At 37.1% G+C, this 23,798-nt stretch overlaps 1 protein-coding gene across 5 annotated transcripts in view; it reads right to left on the bottom strand.

Moving 5' to 3' along the window:
* Nucleotides 1–23,798, bottom strand: part of LOC131034975 (G patch domain-containing protein TGH) — a 188,317-nt gene that overhangs the window by 92,209 nt on the left and 72,310 nt on the right. For all 5 annotated transcript variants that reach the window (XM_057966594.1, XM_057966593.2, XM_057966598.2 and 2 more), the window contains exons 9-11: nucleotides 16,475–16,550; nucleotides 15,958–16,044; nucleotides 15,728–15,805 (exon numbers count right to left, since the gene is read on the bottom strand). In XM_057966594.1, coding sequence (XP_057822577.1) covers nucleotides 15,728–15,805; nucleotides 15,958–16,044; nucleotides 16,475–16,550 — 241 coding nt within the window. The remainder of the gene's footprint in view (nucleotides 1–15,727; nucleotides 15,806–15,957; nucleotides 16,045–16,474; nucleotides 16,551–23,798) is intronic.

The raw sequence follows: 23,798 nt of genomic DNA, 5'->3' as shown, positions 1-23,798 counted from the left end.
GCTTGGAATGCTAAAAACCACTCTTCTCATAGATCAAAAAATGGGAAGCAAATCTGAGCACTGTTCCGCGGGAAAGCACAGTTCCGCAAGGAGGCATCCACCCCAAAAGAACCCCACATCCCCTATATGAGGACATTTCTGAGACTTAGGGACTTGGGGAAAAAAGCCCCCCACAACACCACCACCATTGCCACCTCCGTCGACTGGCTTGCTATATGGCACATGCCATTACAAAATGATTGCAACCTTTAACTTTGTGAAAACCAATATGCCTTTCATGGGGCACTGGCAAACATGTTATATTGCAAATTGCATATCAATGTTGCCCCATTCACATCAATTTGTATATGAGGGTTGCCATCAATTTGTATATGAGTGTTGCCCCCCAACTACCACTCCACCACCATCCCCAAATTTAGGCCCTTGGTCCCCCCATCCCCAAAACTTGTCCCCATGTCTCTGCATCCCCCTGTCAAGAAACTCCATGGAACTATGGAACTATGGATCTAGGCTACCACAAGAATCAACAAATAAGGGAATTGTGGCCTTCCTTCTTAATACTATGAACACATTATCAAATGCAATATCCCACTTTGGAACATTGAAATATATCCACTAAAATTACAATATATTTAACAAATGAACAAAAACTGGATAATTAAAATATTAGATAACTGTTGATGTGTTTTTTGGGCACATGCGAACACAGAATAAAATACTCAAAGTATATTATCCTCTCTTGAACAAAGTTACTCAAATGTTGAAGATTGGCTTAAGGATCACGAGATAACTCCAAGGTTCTGGTATATTGGATCACGACGTGTGGATAAGCATGAGTGGTCGTTGTAATTGTTGTTTCATCAAGGGGCCTTACACATGAGGAGACATTATGAAGTGTTTTACGGATGATATGCAATGAAGTTCTTTCCTACTACTATGAGATGTTTATCAAAAAAAAATTGCAAAAGATGAGGGTTGAGAGTTACTAAGCTATCCTACGAATGGATGGATGAAGGACGATTTAAGTGAAACTCTACTAGTCTTAGTATTGCCATACAAGAACAACTCCACCAAAACCAGTGCAATCTTCTAAGGGCATTTGAATATTTTCAAATCGTTACCAAGCATAGACACCATCATTTGAATGCATATCCATGATTAAGGAACAATTGAACTTAAGCACTTTCAATAATTCCAGTTGAGCACGCAAGGCACACTTACAATCAGCAAGAGGCTAGTGGTATGGATTAGGAGCTTCACAATAAATCAAGTACAACATTCCATCATTCAATCTAAATACTTAAACAATATCCAAGATTGACTTGAGAGGATGAAAAACCATGACAGAAGCTTCAAGGATTGAATAGAAACACCATAACTTCAATGTTTTATCAATCCAAAAGCAAAGTAACAACAATTCTTCAAGTCCTTCTCTTATCTCTCTTGAACTCTAATGACTATTGTCTAATGTCTCTTAACTCTTTACAAAATGAAATGAGTGGAGTTTATATATTACTCCCAAATACAATGAAGGGCCAAGATTTTGCCACCTAAACCCTAATTAAGGTTTGAGACAAATGGAACCCTATCTAGATAAACATTATCATTAAATCAACCAATGAGAAAATAACATGTGTTGGCACAGAAATCGAGGAAGCATCCTCCAATGAGAAAATGAGTTGCCAAGTAGGATCATAACAAACTGTCTTCTAGAATCTTGTTTCCTTTCTCCCTTTCCTTTTTGGCATATTCAATGAATCTGGTCGTCATGCCCTCTATCTCAGCCATCAGAACTTCTGGTAAAGTCTTCAACTGTTCTTCCATGTGCATCACTTCCTCGAAGGCTTTGATGATAGCATTCTCCCATTCAAGTTTGAGCTCTTGTGTTTTGTTGGCTAATACTACAAGTGCAAGCATATCATCCTATTGCCTTTTAGTGATCATTCCATCAATCCCATGAAAGATAACCTTTATTCTTTCCTCCAGTTCTCTGGCTTCTATAATCATTCCAAGATCAATCTTCCTCTCCAAGACGATCTATGCTACTCCCACTATCTAATCATGAATAAGATGCATATCATCTTGAACTTGATTGCATCCGTTTCCAATATCTTCAAAAATGATCTTTGGGCGAAGTAGACTACTCCAATGTAGAAAGTTGGGTGTGGATCCTTCTCTTCTTATTTTCTCTCTTGCTAAGACTTCCCTAGGTGTTTTCCTTATTACTTGCAAGACTGGAATGATAACATCTCTGGTGTGAGCAAAGGCTTCAAAGGCTTCTATGAGGACATGAGTCCTTCCAAGGACTTTTATGACTGTATCAAGTGTCTTCATTTTACCTTTCATGAATTTGCTAACTTTGGTATGTGAGTCTTCCATCCATGTATCCATCAGTTGTGTTGAATTCCTCATCTTCTATGATCAACCGATTCCACAGGAAGCAAAGGTGGTGGTGTAGCTGCTGGATTTTGTTGTCTCAATGGTTCTTGGAATTGTTGGAAGTAATTTCTCCACGCATTTATCTCCTTCTCTAACCTTTTATTATTCTCTACTTCCACTCTAAGCATATCATTAACTGCCTTTAATGAATCATTTGCATCACCTATGGCTTGCTCGGAGGTGAGTGGTCTCAAATCAATAGTGTCCATATCATATTCATCAACTATAATTTCATCTTCATACTTGTCAACCATTGGAGTAGCTATTTGTAACTTCCGGCAACCTGAATCATCTCTGATCACCTTAGACCAGTGTTACAAGACTCTGCGAGTCAGTCTTGGCAATACTCGCCGAGGCCAGTGGCCTCTAGACTCGGACTCAATTGAGTCTAGCCGCGGTCTGTTAGACTCGCCGAGTCTGCCAGACTCGCCAAGTGTGCCAGACTCACCAAGTACCAAGGGCTAGACTCTGCCGCCTAGGCAGCAAATAAACAGTGAAAAAAAAATGGCTTTGTTTTAAATGAAACAAAAGGTTAATACATTTTGAGTTTCACCCTAAAAAGTCATTTTTGTTGTTTGCAAACACGAGGAGAGAAAAAGAGGGTTTTGAGCAAAACAATAGAGGCATTGAAAAGTAGACCAGTAGGTAGATTGAAGAGGAAATTGCAATTGTTGATTGTTTGTGCAAGTTTGTAGCTTGCATTCAAGAATTTAATGCTGTTAAAGAAGGATTTAGAAGAGATTTCTAGCAAATTTATAGAGGTAAGTACCATTTTATTTTATTTTTTGATTTTCTTACTTTCATATTTCCATTTTTTTGTATATTTGTTTTGTTTTTGTTTTATTTTATATTGATAGAAAAAATATGAAAGTTGAAACCCTAGTTTTGTTTTTTCTTTCTATTATTTATTTTTAAGTTTAACTTAATTAGAATAAGAGACATTATGCTGATTTTTTTCATTTATAATATATTGCAGGTCTCACCCTACCGATAGTGGAAGTGGTGCCCAAGTTAGACAAGATAAGACTTGGAAACATGGCATCCCCAGATCATAAAAAAGAAGTAACGTGTATTTATTGCAAAACAAAATATAATGGGGGAGGTATTAACCGGTTGAAATATCACATTGCACAAATAGAATGCCATGATGCAAACCCATGCAAAAAAGCACCCCTTGAGGCTATACGTGAAGTGCAAGTTCAATTAGAGTAATTTAAAGAGAAAAAAGAATTAAAAAGGAAGCAAATAGAAGAAATGGCAGCCATTGGTGGAGAGGCTTCTTCAAATCCTCAACCTCCATTTCCTCGATCTAGAAGTAGTGGTTTGTGGTAGTGTGAGTGTGAGCATTGGGCCTCGAATTGCAGAGTTGAGCGATCATTGATATTGGCTCCTCTGAGCCTTAGACTTCTAGACTCTAGTTTTTATGTTGATATATGTTTTGCACTTTTGATGACATGGACTTCATATTCCATGAATTTTGTAGACATTTGACACTATCTGTATTTCTAATGTGTTATTTAGTTTAGCTTATTTCCTTCAGCTCAAGCCTAAAATTTGCATTTATACTTAGGTGATGAATGTAAACTTCTGTATGTGTTCAAAGTAGCTTCTATTTGATGAGATTATTGTGCCTTTGAGGTTTATTTATTAAAAAATACATGAAACAAGTTTAAAATCGTTAAAAATCTTTGAATTTCTTGGGTTTTTCTATTTGCAGAGTCTTGGCCGAGTTTTTGCCGAGTCCGGGTGCTGAGTCTGAGTCCGAGTCAAAAATCAGCTTGTCAAGTCCGAGTCTTGCAACTATGCTTTAGACATCTTCGTAGCTTTCCTTTTCTCAGTGACCTCTTCAGTCCGACGTAGAAGGCTCTCTGAGTCATATGTTGGTTCTTCATCAACTACTATCACTTCTCTGACTAGCCTTTCCTTAAGCCATTCAAGAATAGATGATCTCCCTTCTTCAACTTGTGTTTCTTCAAGCATCTGCTCATCTCTAGGTGGTGAAGTGGTCTCATCATTGTCTTCTTCTTCATCTTCATCGATCTCTTATATGTGAGGAATGAGATCCTCTTGTTCTTGTGATGACTTTTCTTTGCCTTTATCATTCTAAACTGTGGATTCCATTGATTCATTTACTCCTTGACTCAATTCCTTATCTATCCTTTGTTCTTCATGTCTTTCTTCCTGATTCGATTCTTCTTCACGCCTGGAGGAGGTTCTAGAAGGATGACTAGAATTTGATTTATGCTTCTTCCTCGATGACTCCTTTTCTCCACGATCATTTTTTCTTTTCGATCCTCTTGAGTGAGACGATTGAGAAGCACTTCCACTAGTGCTTGCATCATCTTCATTGTCTTTCCTTGCGTATGAGTGGAATATCATTGTTATATTCTACTCTTACAATTTTTGATATTGGATTTCTATCCATATGTGAGTGTATTCCAAGACTTGTTTCATCAACTCCTTCAAATATGTGACCTCCAAGTCAACCCAATTGATCTGGATCTCCTTGCTTTCTTTGGCATAGGCTGATTGGAGATATTTGCTGTTATCCCGTACTTGATCAGCAACACTAAACAACTTACACTTCCTGATGAAATCGAGAGGTAGCCTAGAATACATCTTTTTCTTCACTTCTACATCATCTTGAATGTTCATCCAATAGTCTTCTAACTGCCACTGGTGTCCATACTTCTTTCCCATAATTTCTTTTACATTGTCATATGGATCAAAGTGATCTCTAGGAACGAATGGCTTGAGTGAATAGAGGGCTAACTCTCCTTCGGCATTCTCAACTACTTGAAGGGGACACGCTTCAATGGAGTCTTCAAGTGAAATAGGAAAAGAGACATTGGTTTCGTGCTTATGCCTATATGCCTTGACATATGCCACTAATTGTCTCACCACCTCTAGTAGCACTATTTTGTCTGTCGGGTAGCGTGGCAACATGTAGGGAGGAGAAGGACATCCTTGAACTCTGATGTAAGTGAACTATGGGAATTGGATGAACCATGCACCATACAGTTCAACCAATGTGTGTGCTTTTGGAGAGAGTCTTTGATGAACTGCACCTTGAAGCGACCTCGTGATGTGCATAGTGAATGCATCATTCACTCTTCTATAGTGTTGTTTAGTCGGATGATGAAGCTGTCTATAACACTCATGCACTTTTATTTCTCTTGGTCCTCTTTTGACTATACTTCTATACATCAGTCCAGGATACTCGTAATTCCTTGCAAGAGAGTATATAACATAGGAGCTTATGTAGAATGTTGTAGTGCGCATTAGTCTTCTTAGCTGCACATCGATACTATTGCTAATGAGTCTCGCCCAATTGATTGCGTTCTTGCCATGAGTAACTGTCTCTATGAAGAAAAACATCCAGTCCTCAAAATATGAAGCCTCAGGTGCACCCACCACATGATGAAGTAGGGTGATGAACTCTCTGAATTCATCTTTGAAGTCCACTATGTAATCTGTTGGGCATTCTGCTCTTACCACCTCTACTCTTTGATAACTAAAATTTGTCGATGATCCTTAAACAAGCTTCTGGATCATCAGCATGGGCTGACTTAACTCCTTCCATACTCACGTAGATCATGTCCTTGGGCTCAGCTAGATGAAATGCTTCACTAATTGTTGTCTTCGAGAGATATGTGAGTACTCTTCCATCCTTCGCCACTATTCTTCTTGAGGGGGAATCATAGTGTTTGGCACATTCGACAATTAACTCATAGCATCACACCGCAGGAAGGAAGCCAGCTGCATTTATAATCCTACTATCGATCATCTTCTTCGTTGTAGCAGTAGGCTTTCTTGTGTACAACAGGCTCTAGAACTTCTTGGTGTCGAACTTCCCAAGATTGGTGTCTCCTATTCTGCTCCAATAAGAGGTGATCTTGGTTTCTAATGTACCACTCCTCGAGTCTTCCTTGATGAGTGCTTGACAGTTCACAGTTCCACTTGATTTAGGTGCCGCCATCCCTCACCAATAAGAGATGTATAAATTAGGATAATGGTGAAACATATGCAAGATATTAATGTAATTAAGCCTATTTGTTAATGAGAATGATAGTAAATAACCTACAATATTGATTTGAATCAATCTTAAATCCAAATGAGTCTGAAATTAAATGTCAAATAAGGCTGATTCTTTTTTCACCCATTTGCACTTTCTTAATGAGTTAAGGAGATCTAATTTACTAAAAAAGATCAATTTTGATTCCAATCAGACCTGTACCTGATCTTTTATAAATCAATATGATGCTCTTACCCCTAATTTTTTGATGATTCAACCTGGTATGAGTGCTATCGATCAAATGATGCGACTGAGAAGCCTGCTGCTGCTGAGTGTGAGTGAATAAATTTGCCCTTTTAGAGCTGAATTCGTTGCTCCTTAGGACAGATCTGCTGGTGATATTCCTTCTTGCAGATGAAATTCGCTTCCTTTTAGAAGAATTATGTTGTTCAATGATGAAATTCGCCCTTGAATCTGCAATCTCAATGTTAAAATTCACTCTTGCTGATGATGAAATTCGCTGATCTTAATGAATATCACTGCTTGCTGATGAAATTCGCTACTTGCTGATGGTATTCCCTGCTTGCTGATGATATTCGCTGCTTAGAGAGGAAGAAAATGTTTTGATTTGATGTTTGAATGATTGTTTGAATACCTTCTTACAGGCGCTTAGGGCAAAAGTTGTGTCTTTTGAGGTGAAGGCCAACTTGGTTTAGCAAAAAGAAAATTTTGTTATTAATTTTCAATGCTGGCCAGCTTTGACAACTAAACACTTTTCATTCAAATTCGAATTTTATTTTGGTGCCAAATTAGTGTTTCAATTACCCTTTGATAGGCGTGAAAGTGCATTCAAACATAAGGGATTTCACTTTCAACAAGGATCACATGAAGTTCGCTCCTAAACCAATGCACATGAAGTTCGCTCTAAATGCCATGCACATGAAGTACGCTCCTATTGGGTTCACATGAAGTTCGCTCCTAAAACAATGCACATGAAGTTCGCTCTAAATGGCATGCACATGAAGTTCGCTCCTCTTTGGGTGCACATGAAGTTCGCTCCTCTTTGGGTGCACATGAAGTTCGCCCCAATTTGAGTGTCCATGCAATTACTCTTAAACCTCGCCTTTCATCATCATCTTAACTCAAAATCACTCTTTTATAAGCATCAAATCGGCTCAAAGCAATGGTCTTATAAGCAATCTTGCAAATTCACTCTCAATTAGGAGCACATGAAGTAAAGTTTGCTCCATAACCTATGCACTTGAAGTTCGCTCCTAAACACAGGCACTTGAAGTTCGCTCCAACTTGCATGCAATTAAAGTAAGTTTGAAGTCAAAATTGAATTCGTTCTCAATCATTTTACTTTGCTTCATCGATTCAAACCTTGGGTTTTTAAAACATTCATTCATGAAAACATATCAAACTTACCTCATGAAGACCTAAAAGGAAAATTCGCTCCTATCAAAGAGTACATGAAGTGAAATTTCGCTGCAAAGAAGGAGCACTTGAAGTGATCTTCAAATCAAAATCATGTTCACTATCTTCACTCATGACTCAAACGCTTTAATTCGCACTCAAACAAGGCTTCTAACACAAATTCGCTCCAAAAGTCATGCACTTGAAGTTCGCTCCTGAGGCTATGCACCTGAAGTGAATTTCAAATCAAAACTCTAACTCTCCTTCGCTCACTTTCCCTCACTCTCTCAACTCTAATGCCTCATACCATGCTCAACATGAAGTTTTAGGAGGAATTTTCGCTCTGAGGAAGAGGCACATGATGTTCGCTCCAAATCATATGCACCTAAAGTTCACTCCAATATTGATGCACTTGAAATGGATTGAAACTTGACATTTAGTGTTTTCTCGCTCACTCTCCTTCATTCCATTCATTCAATTTTGATGAAACTAGGTTCATGGGGCATCCTAGAAACAATTTTGCTCTTAATTAAGGGCATTGGACATGAATTTCGCTCCTCAAGAGGAGCACTTGAAGTTTTTCACCCTTAACCTTAAGCACTTGAAGTTGCCTAAAAACGCACTTTGGGTTGAACCTCAACTTATGCCTCTATATACTATAAGACCTCACAACTCATCTTGAATATGATTTCTCCTTCGACTTCAGGCAACAAGAGTGAAATTCGCTCTGGGGGAGGGGCACTTGAAGTTTCCCTATCTAGCAGTCTCTCATACTCTTCGGTTGAACTCATGATGGACTTGACTTCTCAAGATATCTAGACGCTACAAACTCACTCATTTCTCTTGTGAGAGGGAGATATTAGACTAAGAGACTAAGACTTGAGCAAAAAAAACGGGGGTCCCCATTTTGATGGAGCGATGTGTGAAATGGTCACAACAATAACTACAAATGATTACAACTCTCTTGGATTTATGATATAAAGTCTGATTTGGATGCACAAGAAGATGATGTTGACCCATATCAAGATTTGATTGCTTCTCCTTGTTGTGACTTTTTCACACATCGCCCCATTGCAAACGGGGACCCCCTACTTTCCTGCTTTCCGCGTTTGTTAGTTTAGGGTTTTGGCAGCATAGTGGGCAATTTTGAGTTTCCCATGCCCGAGTCTTGGAGTTTTGGTCATGCCTATTTGTCATTTAGGGTTTTTAAAGTTATAGGATCAAGCGCGTAAAGTTGAGATTTTAAATGATCCCAATTTTGTCTAAGTGTAGGCCTTTTGAGCGTTAACATGTTTTTGAACGTCCTCGTCGATGATTTTAAAGTGCTAAGGTATTTTAGAACCTTTTGGAGTTGTTTTCTCACTCCTAGGAAGTTATTCAAATTGATTTTGCACTTTATCCCGAGAGATTTCCTTTTGTTTCACTAAAATTTGGTAAGTCCAGATGAGTTTTAATGAGTTTTGAAGTTTCCTGGTGATTTTGAGTGGAAAAATCATCATTTTCCGGATGAAAATCCATATTCTAAGGGTTAAAAGGTCAAAATTCCACACTAGAGATGTTTTTCCCCTCATATTCCTGACTACCCATGATTTTCCCCCACTCAAAATCCGGACTAGACATGGATTTCCCTTGGAATCTAGACATGCCTTGTTTTTCCCCCATTCAGAATCCATACTAGGATCGATTTTCCACCAGATGATTAAATTTTGACTAAGTGTTGGGATTTTTCCTGACTACCTTCATTTTTCCACTAGGAGTGTGGATAAGGTTGCGGATGACTTTTATGATGATTCCTCACATGGATCGATTTTCCACCAAGTGCTTTTGTGACGAGATTTTGTGGATTTTTATGCGGATAATCATTCCAGACCCTACGCAAATTTCCACTAAGAATGATTTTGATGATTTTGTGTCCGGATGAATGTCCAGACAAGGGTCGATTTTCCCCTAGGAGGATTTTTGTGCTAAGTGATCAAGTTTAAGTTGGAATTTTGATTCCAAAACCAAATCGATTTTCCCCTGGACCCATTTTTGTGCAAGTTGATGAATTTTTTATAGGGATTTTTATCCTTACTTGGGGCGATTTTCCCCAAAGGGGATATTTAATGATTTTTAATGATTTTGTTTAAAATTGATTTTCCCCTGTTGGTAATTTTTTTATCTAAATTTTGAAATTTTTTAAATAAAGTGACCCCCATTTAATTGTTTTTTAAAGTGCAAAATTATTTAAAAATTAAAAAACAATTAATAAATAATTTGCAATGAACATTTAATGATTTAACCTTCTAGAAGCAAATTGGTTTTTTGCCAAGCAAGTATAAGTACAAGTTTTTTATCCCACATTGCTTGTGTGGTGAAAGTTCAAGGTGAAAACAAGTTTAAAAGGAGGAGGCCAGCATTATTATATTATTATTCTTGCCAAGTGTGTTGCTGATTTTGGCGAATTTTCTCCAGCTGGCGAATTTGGTTGAGTGTCCAGTTGACACCATTGAGACTTGAAGTTGATTTCCTCGTGCATTTTCCAAAATTTCCTAGTTGGGCGATTTGTTTTGGCTGCCATTGGAGAGTGTTGGAGCTTCATTTTCAGACTTGCACGATTTTCCTAGAGGTGGCGCCATTTTGGAGGAGGGGTGATTTTGGTTTGGAGGCGATTTGCCTTCATTTTTGAGTGATTTTCTTCATCATTTGTGACACCTTGACTGGGAGATTGTTGTCAGACACTTTCAGACCTGAGTTGTGACGCCATTATTGAGATCTCTTACCTCCATTGCTGGCTGGAAAATCGATTTTCAGACATACATTTTGTTTCCAGGTCAATTCCAGCCTAGGCGATTTTGTCTAGAGGCAGATTGGAGGCATTTTTCAGTGCATTTTCAGAGCTATTCATCGCTGTTGCAGGTCTAAGACTTCATTGTAGGGCAGCTGTCCTCAGAAAAACTCCATTTCTAGCCACTTGTCATTTTTGGCGATCTTGTTTGGAAGGCATTTTTTGATCATTTTCAGGGATTTTTACTACTTTGCAAGGTGCTAGTAAGTCTGAAACAGTTCATTTTCAGACTTGTCCTCAGAAAATATTCTTTTTACCAGCCAAACTACATTCCCGGGATTGATCGTTTTCACCATTGAAATCGATTTTCATCAAGTTTGTGCACATTTGGGTGATTGCAACATGTTTTTAGAGATTAATTTGTGAAGTTGCAGGTTGTCTTCAGATTTGCTGGCAGCCATTGTTGACCTTGGAAGGTGTCTTCAGACATAGTTTTGTGTGAAAACACAACCTTTCACACCTTTCCTTAGTCATTGTTTGATCAGGTATACTCCTTTGAACAATAATTTGAATATAATTTCTAGGTATAGGGAGGTGTTTTCAGACTTTGGTCTGAAAATTATTGATTGTAATGAATTTCATGAGGGTTTTATACCCTAACCTTGTCACATTTTGCATTCTATTGTCGAAATCTATTGAGAGTGTGGATTATTTTCCTGATTTCCAACCCCAAATTTGTCTAAATCATCAGGAAATCAGAATTTTTGTCAAGAATATTTTCCGAAGTTCTAACATCTAGCTTCGTACAGGTACGATGTCGAAGTCCGGACTCAAGGAAAGGAGAGAACAACAAAGGATTGTTGAGACTGGATTCTATCTAGAATCCAAGATGTCATCCAGATGAAAGAAGATTACAGCCACGAACATGCATTTCCTGAACATGAGCCAGATGCAACAGCGTATGTTCGGAATTGGAAGCCAGATTCCATCCCCAGCCTATATGAACATTATGAAGAGTGGCATTTATCAAGCCGCCGGATTTCCATAGTCCATACAGTGCAGCAAGTTTATCCTCAAGAGTGCACGATGTTAGGATCCTCGCTCCTGAATGATCAAGACTCCTAAGGGTGCCACCATTGCCTACCTTGCTGAGGATGTGATTGCTGAAGTGTTTGGAATTCCACGTGGAGCAGATATGAAAGATATAACTAAGGATGAATATGAAGACAAATATAAGAAGAAGATGGATGCGTGCAAGACCGTAGTAAACAAGGAGTGGATGATCGAGCCTAGGACTCATCATTCCAAGGCTCCCAAGACACTCATGTGCACAAACTTCAAAGATGAATATAGTGATTTAATATTCCTACTTAACCGAGTGATGGGGATGCCACAAGGTGCAATATACGATGGATGGATGTTCTATTTCATCTAGGATTGTCTGTAAGGAACGTTGATTAATTGGTCTAAAATTATAAGTGACAATCTAGATTTTCAGCTAAGGAATGTGGAGCGATCCAAGTCATTCGCCATGACTTCCTATTTGGTATACATGCTTGCACGATTTGTTACATACAAGGGATTGATATGCAGAGGTGAAGTCGGGAATGGACAAAGACAATTCAGGAGTTGAGTGCTATCCATAGCTGAACATGTATCGAATTGAAGAGTATAAGAGAGTGAATGATGTATTCTCAATGTACATAACGCGAATGTTACAAGGTGGAGTCCACGGGAGGTTGTCCAAGGAGGCAACGGAGCTAATAGAGAAATATGGATCATGGTATATATAGTTTCCCACTTTCACATACCTTAGGATTCATGGGTTTCAATCCGAACCCTACAGGTTTCCTAGGTATCCTTCTGAAAGAGTGATCTTGTTGGAAGTGGTGAGACAGCTTCTGGAATTTGATTCCTTCCAGAAAAAAAAAGCACAGAACGGGCATGTCATTTCCTATTTCAGTTGGAAAGACATTGGAGGTTTGCCAATCCGCCTTAGCAGCCAGCACAACAAGTGAGGAACTTGCATTCTATCAATTTGCAACATACAAGAGAAGAGAAAGGTTTGATCCAGATTAAAAAGTTGGTTGAAAAATTTCTTTACCTTGATGGTTGATTGATCCTTCAAACTTAATATTTTTTATTTTTTTTGCCCCCTAAAGTTGATTGACTTCTTTGTTTGAGGATGTTAGTTGTCCAAGTCCATTGCCTTAGAATTTCGCTCTCTTCTAAAGATGAAAATTGAAATGCACAAGAAAGGGACTTCATTATACAACAAAGATTTTATTTCCTTAAAAAATCATTATATTCCCAAAATCAAATCCTAGAAGGGAATTTCCTAGTTCATTCACCTTGACTCGTTCCTAACAACCTTGGCCATTCTTGCAACATATTGACATTATTGACGACCTACATACTTAAGCAATTTTGCAACGTCACCACAACCCAACATCTCTTACTCATTAGCAAAGGTTAACAACTAAAGAAACTAAGAAAACTATGACACCTAATCTAAGAAAAAAGTGGGGGTCCCCATTTGCAATGGGGCGATGTGTGAAAATGTCACAACAAAGACATAATATTAGAGAGATGATAGTTGTAGTTCCACAAATGTCGGTAGTTCCACTCATATATATATCTTGTCTTTCTTTGATTACTCTTAGTTATGTTGTGGTTTTATCTTCCCTTATTGGGCTTTTGTAAACCCCCTTCTTGACATGGAAGTCAAGTTAGGATTTTTGTAAACTTACTTTTATACTTAGAATTACAATACTTCTCTTTATGAAAAATTTAAAAAATAAATGTCTAGTAACAATGACAATATTAATTAATTCTTTCACACTACAATGTCAATGTCATGTTTGAAGATCATCAATCAGAATGAAATTGGAAGACAATCCATTAAAAAGGAAAAAATATAAACTTTAAACTCACCAATTTCTTACATCTTAGAAAATCATACTGGTACAAAAGATGCATGTGCAAATTGTATTAGCACCCCCTCAGATCAATACTTCAAGGTTTCAAACAATTTTAATAGCTGGCAATAAACTAAGTAGAAACCATGGCTCCCAGACTCTAAAATCTCACCATTATGTTTCAAACTTGATAATCAATGGCACTAAGAGGCTGTCTATTGCAAAGAATAGTTATCTTCCGACACTATTATACACATATTAATTATGATTTGTTATTAATCATTGGTACCAAGAGACGACCTCTCACCTTGAAGGGACTCATCCTATTGAACATGCCTCTTGATTCATATATAACTAAATATCACCCTACTCTTATTTTATATCCAATATGTGTGTATTTCAATAATACATAATTATCGTGTATGTACCTAGCAGATGCAAAACAACTAGTATCATAGCCTTCATTCTTGTAACTTGTGGCTCACTGGCTGTGCAATCCTCACTGGCATTTTGCCTTAATTTATGATCAGATAAAATAAGAGCCAGCCTTCCCTCTTGTGACTTGTGGTTGTGAGATTGATTTCTAGCATTTTGTACTTGTTTGGAATCCCAAAAAAAATTGAGGCCTATGGTCAACTTCTCAGCATTTCTCTCAATTTAAATACCTCAAAAAAGTCAAAAGATCAAATCAAATTTAATAAACAGACGGAAATAACATTTTACTTTAATAAATTATATACTAGAATTGTGGCCTAATTACACCAAGTATAACTAAGGCATATAAGTAAGCTTTGCATATGTGCAGCAACAAGGTATTCAGTTTAGAGGCATATTGATCACTAGACAATTGTAATGTCCCCTTCCGTGGAGTAGTGAAGATAACCCATTTAGCCTATTTAATACCTATAGGCTAATTTCAGGAATAAATTAAAATAATTAATTAAAGTTGTCCAATAAAGTACATTTTATGGCTAACTTTATATTAATTAACTTGATAAAGTGACTAAATAAAAATTAAAAGGAAATATTAAAGTCACTAATTGATATGCTTTAATGAATTATTTTTAAGTGGGAATTCAAGAAGACCTTTGGAAAAGTTCTAAGTAATTTAATTAAAGGAGATTTTGGAGCTCATATGTACATGATTGTTTATTTTCTCTATTGTGGATTTTGAGAGCTTCTTGTGGGGCAAAACCCTAAGGGAAATCGGTTTCAGTAGTGAAAGGTCTACTCTAGCTAATTGTGAATGGAGCCACTCAAGTTTAAAACTTGGTCTCAACATTTGGAAGATATTATCTGGTTAGAGCTGAAGGTTACTGCTAGGTGTTGGAGGTATGTTCACTGGAGCTCAAGCGTGCTCTATGGAGTGAACAGGTTTGACTGCTGGCCACTCACAACAGGAAATTGGTTGCTGGCTGCTCACCTCAATGATAGATGCTGAGATTTATGGATGTCTGAGCACATTTCTGTCGGTTGTTTGGGTTTAGGAGAGGATATGGAGCCTTGGCATAGTGACGTGGTGGTTTGGGAGGTCATTCTAAGCTCCTGATGTGAGGATTCCTGCCTTATAACGCAGATGCAAATCTTATTTCAGTTTTTGTCCAAAGCTATGAGTTGAATGCTGATAATATTCATTTTTTAATGCAACTTCATATATATGACATTGCTGGTTTGAGGTCAGAGATGTATATGTTTTTCTAATGTATGAAATCTGCTCATACAAATGAGTTCATAGAATAGAAATACTGTTGTTTCATATTTTTCAAATGATACAGTTCTTTCCTTTCTCGTTGTGAATGCCAACATTGTGGTGAACATTACATTGACTCAATGCAAACCAAGTCACATATAAACCTGCAAATCAGAAAACACTTCATTGTATAGACAAGCAAAATGTTTGACAAAACATCCAATCAGAAAAGTGGGAGAAGTGAAAGAATTTAGCATAGATTTGGGAAGCGACTTAACAACAATTGTAGTTCTCATTATCAAAAATAGAATTATTTTAAAATGCACCAAGTTACATTAAACCTATTATCATTAAATCTAATAATTTGGATAAGTCACCATCACTCCCAGGTCATTAACAAAAAATGAATTTCAAACATTTGAGATGGCAACAGCGAAGCCCAAAATTATCAAAATATTGAAAGGCTAGAAAAGAAAAATTACCATTAGCATAAATGTCCTCATCCTCTTCATCTACATCCTCAAGAGCACCAATCCCAAAGCCCATAGCAATTTTCCCAGCTGAATGTCAAAACCAAATGAATTACTGAAATCACTCACAAAATTGATAAATTACTGAAATCCTCTGCACTACTTCTAGTATGTATGTAATGAGTTTACAACAGCGTGCATTAATGAGAACATAGGGGGAAAAGGGCCATAATGTAAAGAACCATTTGGTCTGAATAGCCTTCCTTGCAAACGATCCACCTTGCTCCAACTTTTCTCCTTTCCAAAAGAAGTTTGAATTTCCTTCCTTTCTGAAAAGAGAAAATCATCAAAAACAAAAGATATTAAAAACATGAAAATAAATAAAAAGGTGAGATTTAATATGAACAAAGCATTGATTTGGTAATTTCAAATGTCTATAACATGGAACCCAAATAAAATGAGATAAAAGACATGAATGGTGAATTGAACACATCAAAATGCTAATTCAAATATATGGTAGGCAAGCAAAAGAATGGCTCAAGCTGTTAAATATTCCTCTTGCTACATGAAAGAGTTTTAAGCATACATATTTTATTATAAAAAGAAAGCAGGTAAAGAAAGAGCTAAAAAGGTTAAAAAGGTAACTATTTGAACAATTTACAAATTGAAACCTTAGAGCTGAAAATAGAGATTATCATCCAAAACTAATAATAGCATAACCAAATATTCAAATTATAATTATGTACAAATAACTCAAACCTCTAAACTCTGGCGCATTTTTGAACGGATCATAACCAAGCCCATATAAATCATTCTTCGGATGAATGACAAAGACCTACAAAGAATAACATGTAAGAATTAAGATAACATTCAGTAAGTATGGAATCCAAAAAGAAACCTTATTACTTTATAGAATAATAATGATATTAGCAGAAAATATGAAACAGATTTGAATTACATAGTAATTAAAATGGAAAAAAACATGAAGATATCAATATTCTCTAATCTATCATTTAATGATAATTTGATATATGCCAATGGAGAGTTGTTATTGCATGCAATCTTCATTATTGACAAACCAGTTAAGTACCTTTGTGCACTCACTATATGGGTCTACTGGCTGATTTGGATCTTACGGTTGATTGCATACCCCATACAAGTCATGGATTATGAGTTGACAAAAGAATAGTTTGTGTGTCTTCATTTTAGTGGTCTTCACCTGAATCATGCACTAATGTTTTGTTTCAACCTTAAATATCCACCTACAATGTATTATGATCAAAACATCATGTATCCAGTTTCTGAGCTGACTCACGTTAAATATGTGTTTTTCTCTTAGGTTGCTCAGGGAATTTCTAAGGTTTACCCTTAACCATCACATCAAGGGGTTCCTTGGCTTGTTCAGAATCGTGGCAATAGATTACAATAGCTTAATTTCATATCATGAAATAAGTTCCTATAAATATGAATCTAAGGCTAAGTTACGAATTCTAGTTTGGGTACGGGGGTTCAGGTACGTGGATACAGCAAAATAAAACTTGAGGCTGGATTCATCCATATGAATATCATAAAAAAACAGAAAATAAGTTCAGAATACCACATAGCATCATATATTAACATTCTTGTGCACTACAGAAGTCAATTAACCATATTAACATTCTTATGCACTACAGAAGTCAATTATAGTGCTCTTTATCATTATAAACTTGAAAAATGTTCTCTTTGACTCTTAATTTCTTCCCTTTATTTGAAAATTTAAAATCCTCCCAAATGGGACCTTTGCATTGACAGATCATGTTTGTTAATTAAAGCTTTATTTTATGTTGTTTGGTGTACTTACCAAAAGCATATCAATCATCATTAGGTAGTCACTATCATCAATGGGTGGTCACTACCATCAATTGCCAATTGTATGGCATGTACATGTGTTGCTAGTCATTTATAATCATTTGCGTTTTGTCATCTGGATAAGACTACGAGGGTTACCATTACAATTCTAGGATAAGCAAGTTTATAGGAATGGCTAACTCTTACGACCATTTTCCAGCAATAGATAAAGGTATAAAATTAAAAAACAGCTTGGTTTTTGCTAGAACATGTGCCAATATCCAGGAAAATGGAAAATGGACTCAAAATATCCATTATGAAAACTCTAGCTATCAAAATGTTTACAATTTGGGCATCTAATAACAAAATGTCGAGTCCAGCAAAAGTTGACAGTAGAACAAAAGAATAAAGGATCCTGTGGAACCTACACATCAAAATCAGGTTCCCCTAACTCCCTTCAATGATAATCATAGGGAAACTAGTCCCTTGGCGGTTTCTTATAAAGAGGCCTTTAAGGACAAGAAAATAGACCATTACCCTTTCCATAAAGACATTTTAAAGTTGTTCAACTCTCCAAAGAATAAACCTTCTCAAGAGAAGTGCATTAATCAAGGGGAAAAGATAAGGGAAGACCCAGGTTTTTCCCAAAGGGACAATTTAATTCCCCAAGATAGAAACCTAATTAAAGGAATTTTTGAAGCAAGGGGGAACTAAGGGAAAATCCAAAACCAAAAGTGAGAAGGATAATCAAGTTCTTGCACCCTCATATAAAAGATTTAAAGCAGATTGTAACCTAAAGGAAATTGGAGAGATTGGGAAAGAGAAGAACAGGTAATCATTTAATTCAAGTTAAACTAGACAGATTCTTGATTTCTGCTGCTTGGAGTATAATAGAAAATGTAAATCTCTTTTCTAAGTCTAGGGTTGTTTCTGACCATAATCCTTTGATTCTTAAACAGGAATGACCCAAAAAGAAAAGGCCCCTATACCTTCATATGTGAAATTATGTAGTCAACATAAACTCAGTTCCAAGAGTGTATAGAGAGATGGTGAATCCAACCCCAGACTGGGTCAGCTATGTACAGACTGATGGCAAACTAAAAAAGAGTGAAAGCAAAGGTGAAAGATTCAAACAAAACCTCTTTCGAAAATATCTTTGAACAAAAAAAAATTCTAAGTTAAAAGAAATACAAGACAAAATAGAAAAAGGAGATACTGATGAAAGTTTAAGTAAAGAAGAATCTACCTTGATAAATGAATGACAAAGGCTGCTGATTAAAGAGGAAATATTTCAGAGATAGAAATCAAGAATAATTGGATCACTCAAGGAGACAAGAACAATAAGTTATTCCACCAATCCACTCTAAAACATTGAAAAAGAAATAATATATCAAGTCTGACTATAGAAAAAGGAAATATTGATCACTCGGAGGAACAAATGGTAAAATTAGTTCAATATTCTTCCAATCGTTTCTCAAAAAGTTAGGTGAGGAGCAAAACCAAAAGATGATAGAAGAAATGTTAGATGTGATCCCAGCCAAATTGATTGAAAATGACAATAACTTCATGACTAGAGAGGTTTCAAAGGATGAAATGACAAATGTTGTCATCTCTTTTGACCCCTTTAAAGCTCCTAGGTCAGGCAGGTTCCCTAGTTGGTCAAGACCTATTATGCTGCCAACAGTTTCTTCAAAGCACAATCAATTTTGAAGCAAATGAGCAACACTTTTACCGTTTTGATTCCTACAATAAATGACCCAAAAAGCATGTTTAACTACAGGATTATTAGTCTATGTAATGCAACCTACAAAGTTTTGGACAAAGTTTTATCCAAAATTTTGGATAACAAAATCCAACCTCACCCAAAATGTTTAGTATCCCAAAACCAAAAAGGGTTTGTGAAGGGAAGACAAATATTGGATGCTTTCATTAACACCCAAGAAATTATTCAGTCAGTGGATAAAAGTAAGAAATAGGGAAGATTCTAAAATTGCATATTTCAAAAGATTATGACAGGGTTAACTGGAGCTTCTTATTTGTGGTTCTAAAACTGTTATGAGAAAATTGATAGGGAAGTGTGTCACTATTCCCAAATCTAAACACTAATAAATTGTGTTTCCAGAGACTTCTTTGGGATTGGAAGGGGGCTGAAGCAAGGTGTTGACGTGTATTTTGTACACAATCATACACAGAATAAAATACCCAAGGGTACCTTATCCTCTCTTGAATAAAGTCTCTGATTGCTGAAGATGTCGCAAAAAAGGATCAATCAGGATGACTTCAAGGTTCTTGTATGTAGGGTCTCTACGTGTGGATAAGCTCTTTGTGGTATGATGTGATTTGCTGGAATCACAAGGGGACTTACATTTGATGCCTGAACTTCTGATTTGCTTTGAATATTGCTGGAACACAGGATTTTACTAACTTTGACTTGAAAAAAGGAAAAAAGATGAGGGCGAAGAGAGGATCTAATCCTAATACTAAGAATGTAGGAGCAATGATTGATCTTTGATGAAGCTCTAACTAGGTCTTGTTTTGACATCGCAGGACCATCTCCACAAGGCTAGTGCGATCTTCGAAGGGAAGCTTTATGATGTTCAAATCATCACTGCAGGCATAGACACCATCAGGGTGATGCATATCAATGAAGAAGCGACAACTGAAGTTAGGCTTAAGCTGAATGATTCCAGTTGACTACGCAAGGCAAGTCTGCAATCAACAAACTGCTAGTAGTATGGATGTACGAATTCCACCATCAATCAAGCACATTTCTTTCACTCATCTAATAACATGAAATCAAACGTGAGAAGTATAAAGACCATGCAAATTGTCGAATCGACCCATAAATTTCACCATTTCTTCAATGAAGTTACAAGTCTTTTACAACAACCTCTTGGCAACAATCTTTGCCTTCTCTCTCTACTCTACTCTAATTGCTATTCTAATCACTTTCTAACTACTTTCTATCTTCTAACTGCTTCAACTATTTACATACTATCTCTAATTATTCTCACTCCTTTTCTATTCTAACTCTTTCTAATTAGCCTTTACAAATGAAATGCCAAAGCTTATATAGTGCCCTCAATACAATTCGATGGCTTAGATCAATTCGAGATCAATGGCCAAGATTTTACAGTGAAAACCCTAATTAGGGTTTGTTACAACCATTACATAACATTTAATGCTTGACCAATGATATAATTGTATTGCTTGGACACATGTCCTCTCTGGAAAATTCCACCAATGGATAGCCGGGGTAGGTACATCGGAGTTTGTGCCACCTTCCATGAGTTAGGTACATTGAATCTGGACATGCTGAGGTGGACCACACTGACTGGAGGAGTGATGACTGGGATGCCACCTCGTCTGACACTTGTAACTTGGTAAATATTCAACTTGGTGTTATTGAGAAGCTAGCTTTAATTAATTCATCTGGAATTATTTGCTTCTTCAACGAACCCTTGTTCTGACTTCTTGTGTCCTTGATGTGCAGGATGATTGATGTACCTCGTCTTGGAATACTGGATTGGAAGAGGTCGCCCTTATCCTGATGATGCTGGATCGAAGAAGGCCGTCCTTGTCGATGCTAGGCTGGAGGAGGTCGCCCTTGTCCTTGCTTGATCGTCCTTGATCTGGCTTGATTTTCCTTGAGGAGAGTCTTCTGACTTGTAGATCTTTTGAGCTTGGGGTCGCCATCTTGATACCTACACAACATTTCAAAATTAGTAATATATCTTGAAATCTAAAAATTAAACTTTAAAAGGAATATTCAAGATTTTAATTAGGAAACTTCATGATAAATCTTGAGTTATCATTTCCTAATTAACCATGTAATACTTAGATTTTTCCCAAAAATGCTTTAAAAAATCAAATCTTGAATAAGGGTGTCAAGATGATTTTGCCATACCTCTTCTTGAGAATTAACTCTAAAAAATAGATGAATTTTGGCTAGGCAAAGTGTAGATCAAAGCTCTCCCTTGGATAAAATGCACCTCCTTACTTAATTTCACCACCTTGAGGACTTCAACGCTTTGATAGAGAATTCGCTCCACTTCTAACCAAATTCGCACTCTTCCTTGGATGGAAATTTCGCACTTTTCCTTGTCTTCCAAAATCGCATGCAAATGAATGATTAAATGATGATTTGAAATGCTTCAAAGTACCCTCCTTATATAAGCGCTCACCTCTTTAATTACCTCTAGGCCAACTTGAAAATAAGGCAAATAATAACAAAAAATTAAAATAAAAGGAGGCCGACTTTTGTATAAATATAAAAATAAAACCCAAGCGTTCTCCCTCTTATTTGATTAAATTAATAATTAATTAATTAAATGCCTTCGTAATTAATGATTTTTAAAAGGCTAAATTAATCAATTAAATGCCTTGTGCGCACCCATTAAATGCCAAAAAAAAATATCAAGGTTCATCGAAATTTAGCATTTAATGCAATTTGAAAATGATGTTGGCGCCTAGACATGGGAAGAATAATGAATATTAACCTCATCGCTCTGGTCCCTGGCAGAGGGACAGGAGCGCTTTAGCATTTTGTTCTTGAATTTCTCGCCTTTTACGTTCAAAGTCACTTCCCTTACGTCCAAACTGGCATTTTAATTGGGAACCTTGAGCTTGATCGATTCTATTTTGTAAATGAATGCCTCTTAGAACCATTATCGCCCTGGTCCTTGACTGAAGGACAGGAGCGAACCTTGCATTTAGCTCAAATTAGTCACCTTTTGATGTTTGGTTCCTTGTCCATCATCCTTCCAAGGACATATTCGATCTTGTATAACTTTGCCTTGGCATGGTTTTTTGGACGGGATGATGGTCTTCATAGAAATCGCTCTGGTCCTTGACTGAAGGACAGGAGCGAACCTTTGTTCCTTGGGCTAATCCTTGTTCTTATCAACTTTCGATTGTCTTCAAAGTATAAAATGGTGTCCCTTACTCCTTCTTGAACGTTTGAAAAGGAAGTGGCATTCAAAATTTAAGCATACTTGGACATTTCGCTCTGGTCCCTAGGAGAGGGACAGGAGCGAACTTGGGTAATTTCATCACTTTTCATGGTCTTTGCAACTTTGTTCTTCTTCGAAGCGTTCCAAACATCCTCGCCCCCTTGTACCTTGGCCTGGATTGATTTAAAACTTGGAGGAAAAGCCACATAACTAATATTTTGCCCTGGTCCCTGGCTGAGGGACATGAGCGCCTAGGCAAATATGGGCCTCGCTTCGGTGTTTTACAATCTTCAAATTATCTTCAATGGGTTCGTTACACCCTCTTTACTTGCTTCAAACTTAATCTTCACTTGATCTTCGCCCAAATTTTGCCCTATAAGGAAATTCGCTCTGGTCCCTGGGAGAGGGACGGGAGCTAACATCAAATTTCGCCCTGGTCCCTGGCAGAGGGACAGGAGCGATTTTGCTTCTAGAGTCCATTTTCCTTACATCGGCAGCTTCAAGTTATATTCAACTGATAAAGTGCACTTCCTTGGTTCTCCTCAAATCGCGAAATTGTTGAAATCTTGCAAGGACAAGGCAATGTTAGATTTTAAGCTCTGGTCCTTCAGTGAGGGACAGGAGCGATTTTTGCTCTTGGCAAATTTCCATGTTTGCGAAATTCTTCAAATTATATTCAACGGAAAGAACATGCCTCCCTTTATCTCTTCCAATCCAAAAATCGTCTTGATCCTGCAAGGACAGTAAAATTTTGAGAAACAAGCTCCGGTCCTTCAGTGAGGGACAGGAGCGAATTTTGCTCTCTAGGCCAAATCGTTACAATTTTCATCAAAAAAAGTCTTGGCTAAGGAAGATATCATCTTACTTCATGCTATGAATAAAAGTTAATATCCAAAAAAGGTCTAAAATTGTGCATATAAAGAAAAGCGCTCTGATCCTTCAGTGAGGGACAGGAGCGAATTTGACCTTCTAGGCAAAAACTTCATCATTTCATTGTTTTTGATCAAGTCTGGATGCTCTATCACGTTCATTTTGTCCTCCATCATGCCTTTGATGTCTCAATTTGTCCAAACAAGGTCAGGAATGACTCCACTAAGCTTTTTCGCTCTAGACCCTTGGTGAGGGACATGAGCGATTCGCCTTGGACCCTTGGAGAGGGACAGGAGCGAAATTCGCTCTGGGTCCTCAGTGAAGGACAGGAGCGAAATTTGACTTTTTGAACTCTCTATCAGGATAATTTTTATGGATTATAACATTTAAGTATCTTATACTTTAAGTTATATTCCATATATACTTTCAGGATG

The sequence above is a fragment of the Cryptomeria japonica genome, chromosome 4 (genome assembly GCF_030272615.1).
Source record: "Cryptomeria japonica chromosome 4, Sugi_1.0, whole genome shotgun sequence".
NCBI classification, from domain to species: Eukaryota; Viridiplantae; Streptophyta; class Pinopsida; order Cupressales; family Cupressaceae; genus Cryptomeria; species Cryptomeria japonica.
Note: the sequence above shows the minus strand (reverse complement) of the source record. Positions and strands in the feature narration are given on the sequence as shown.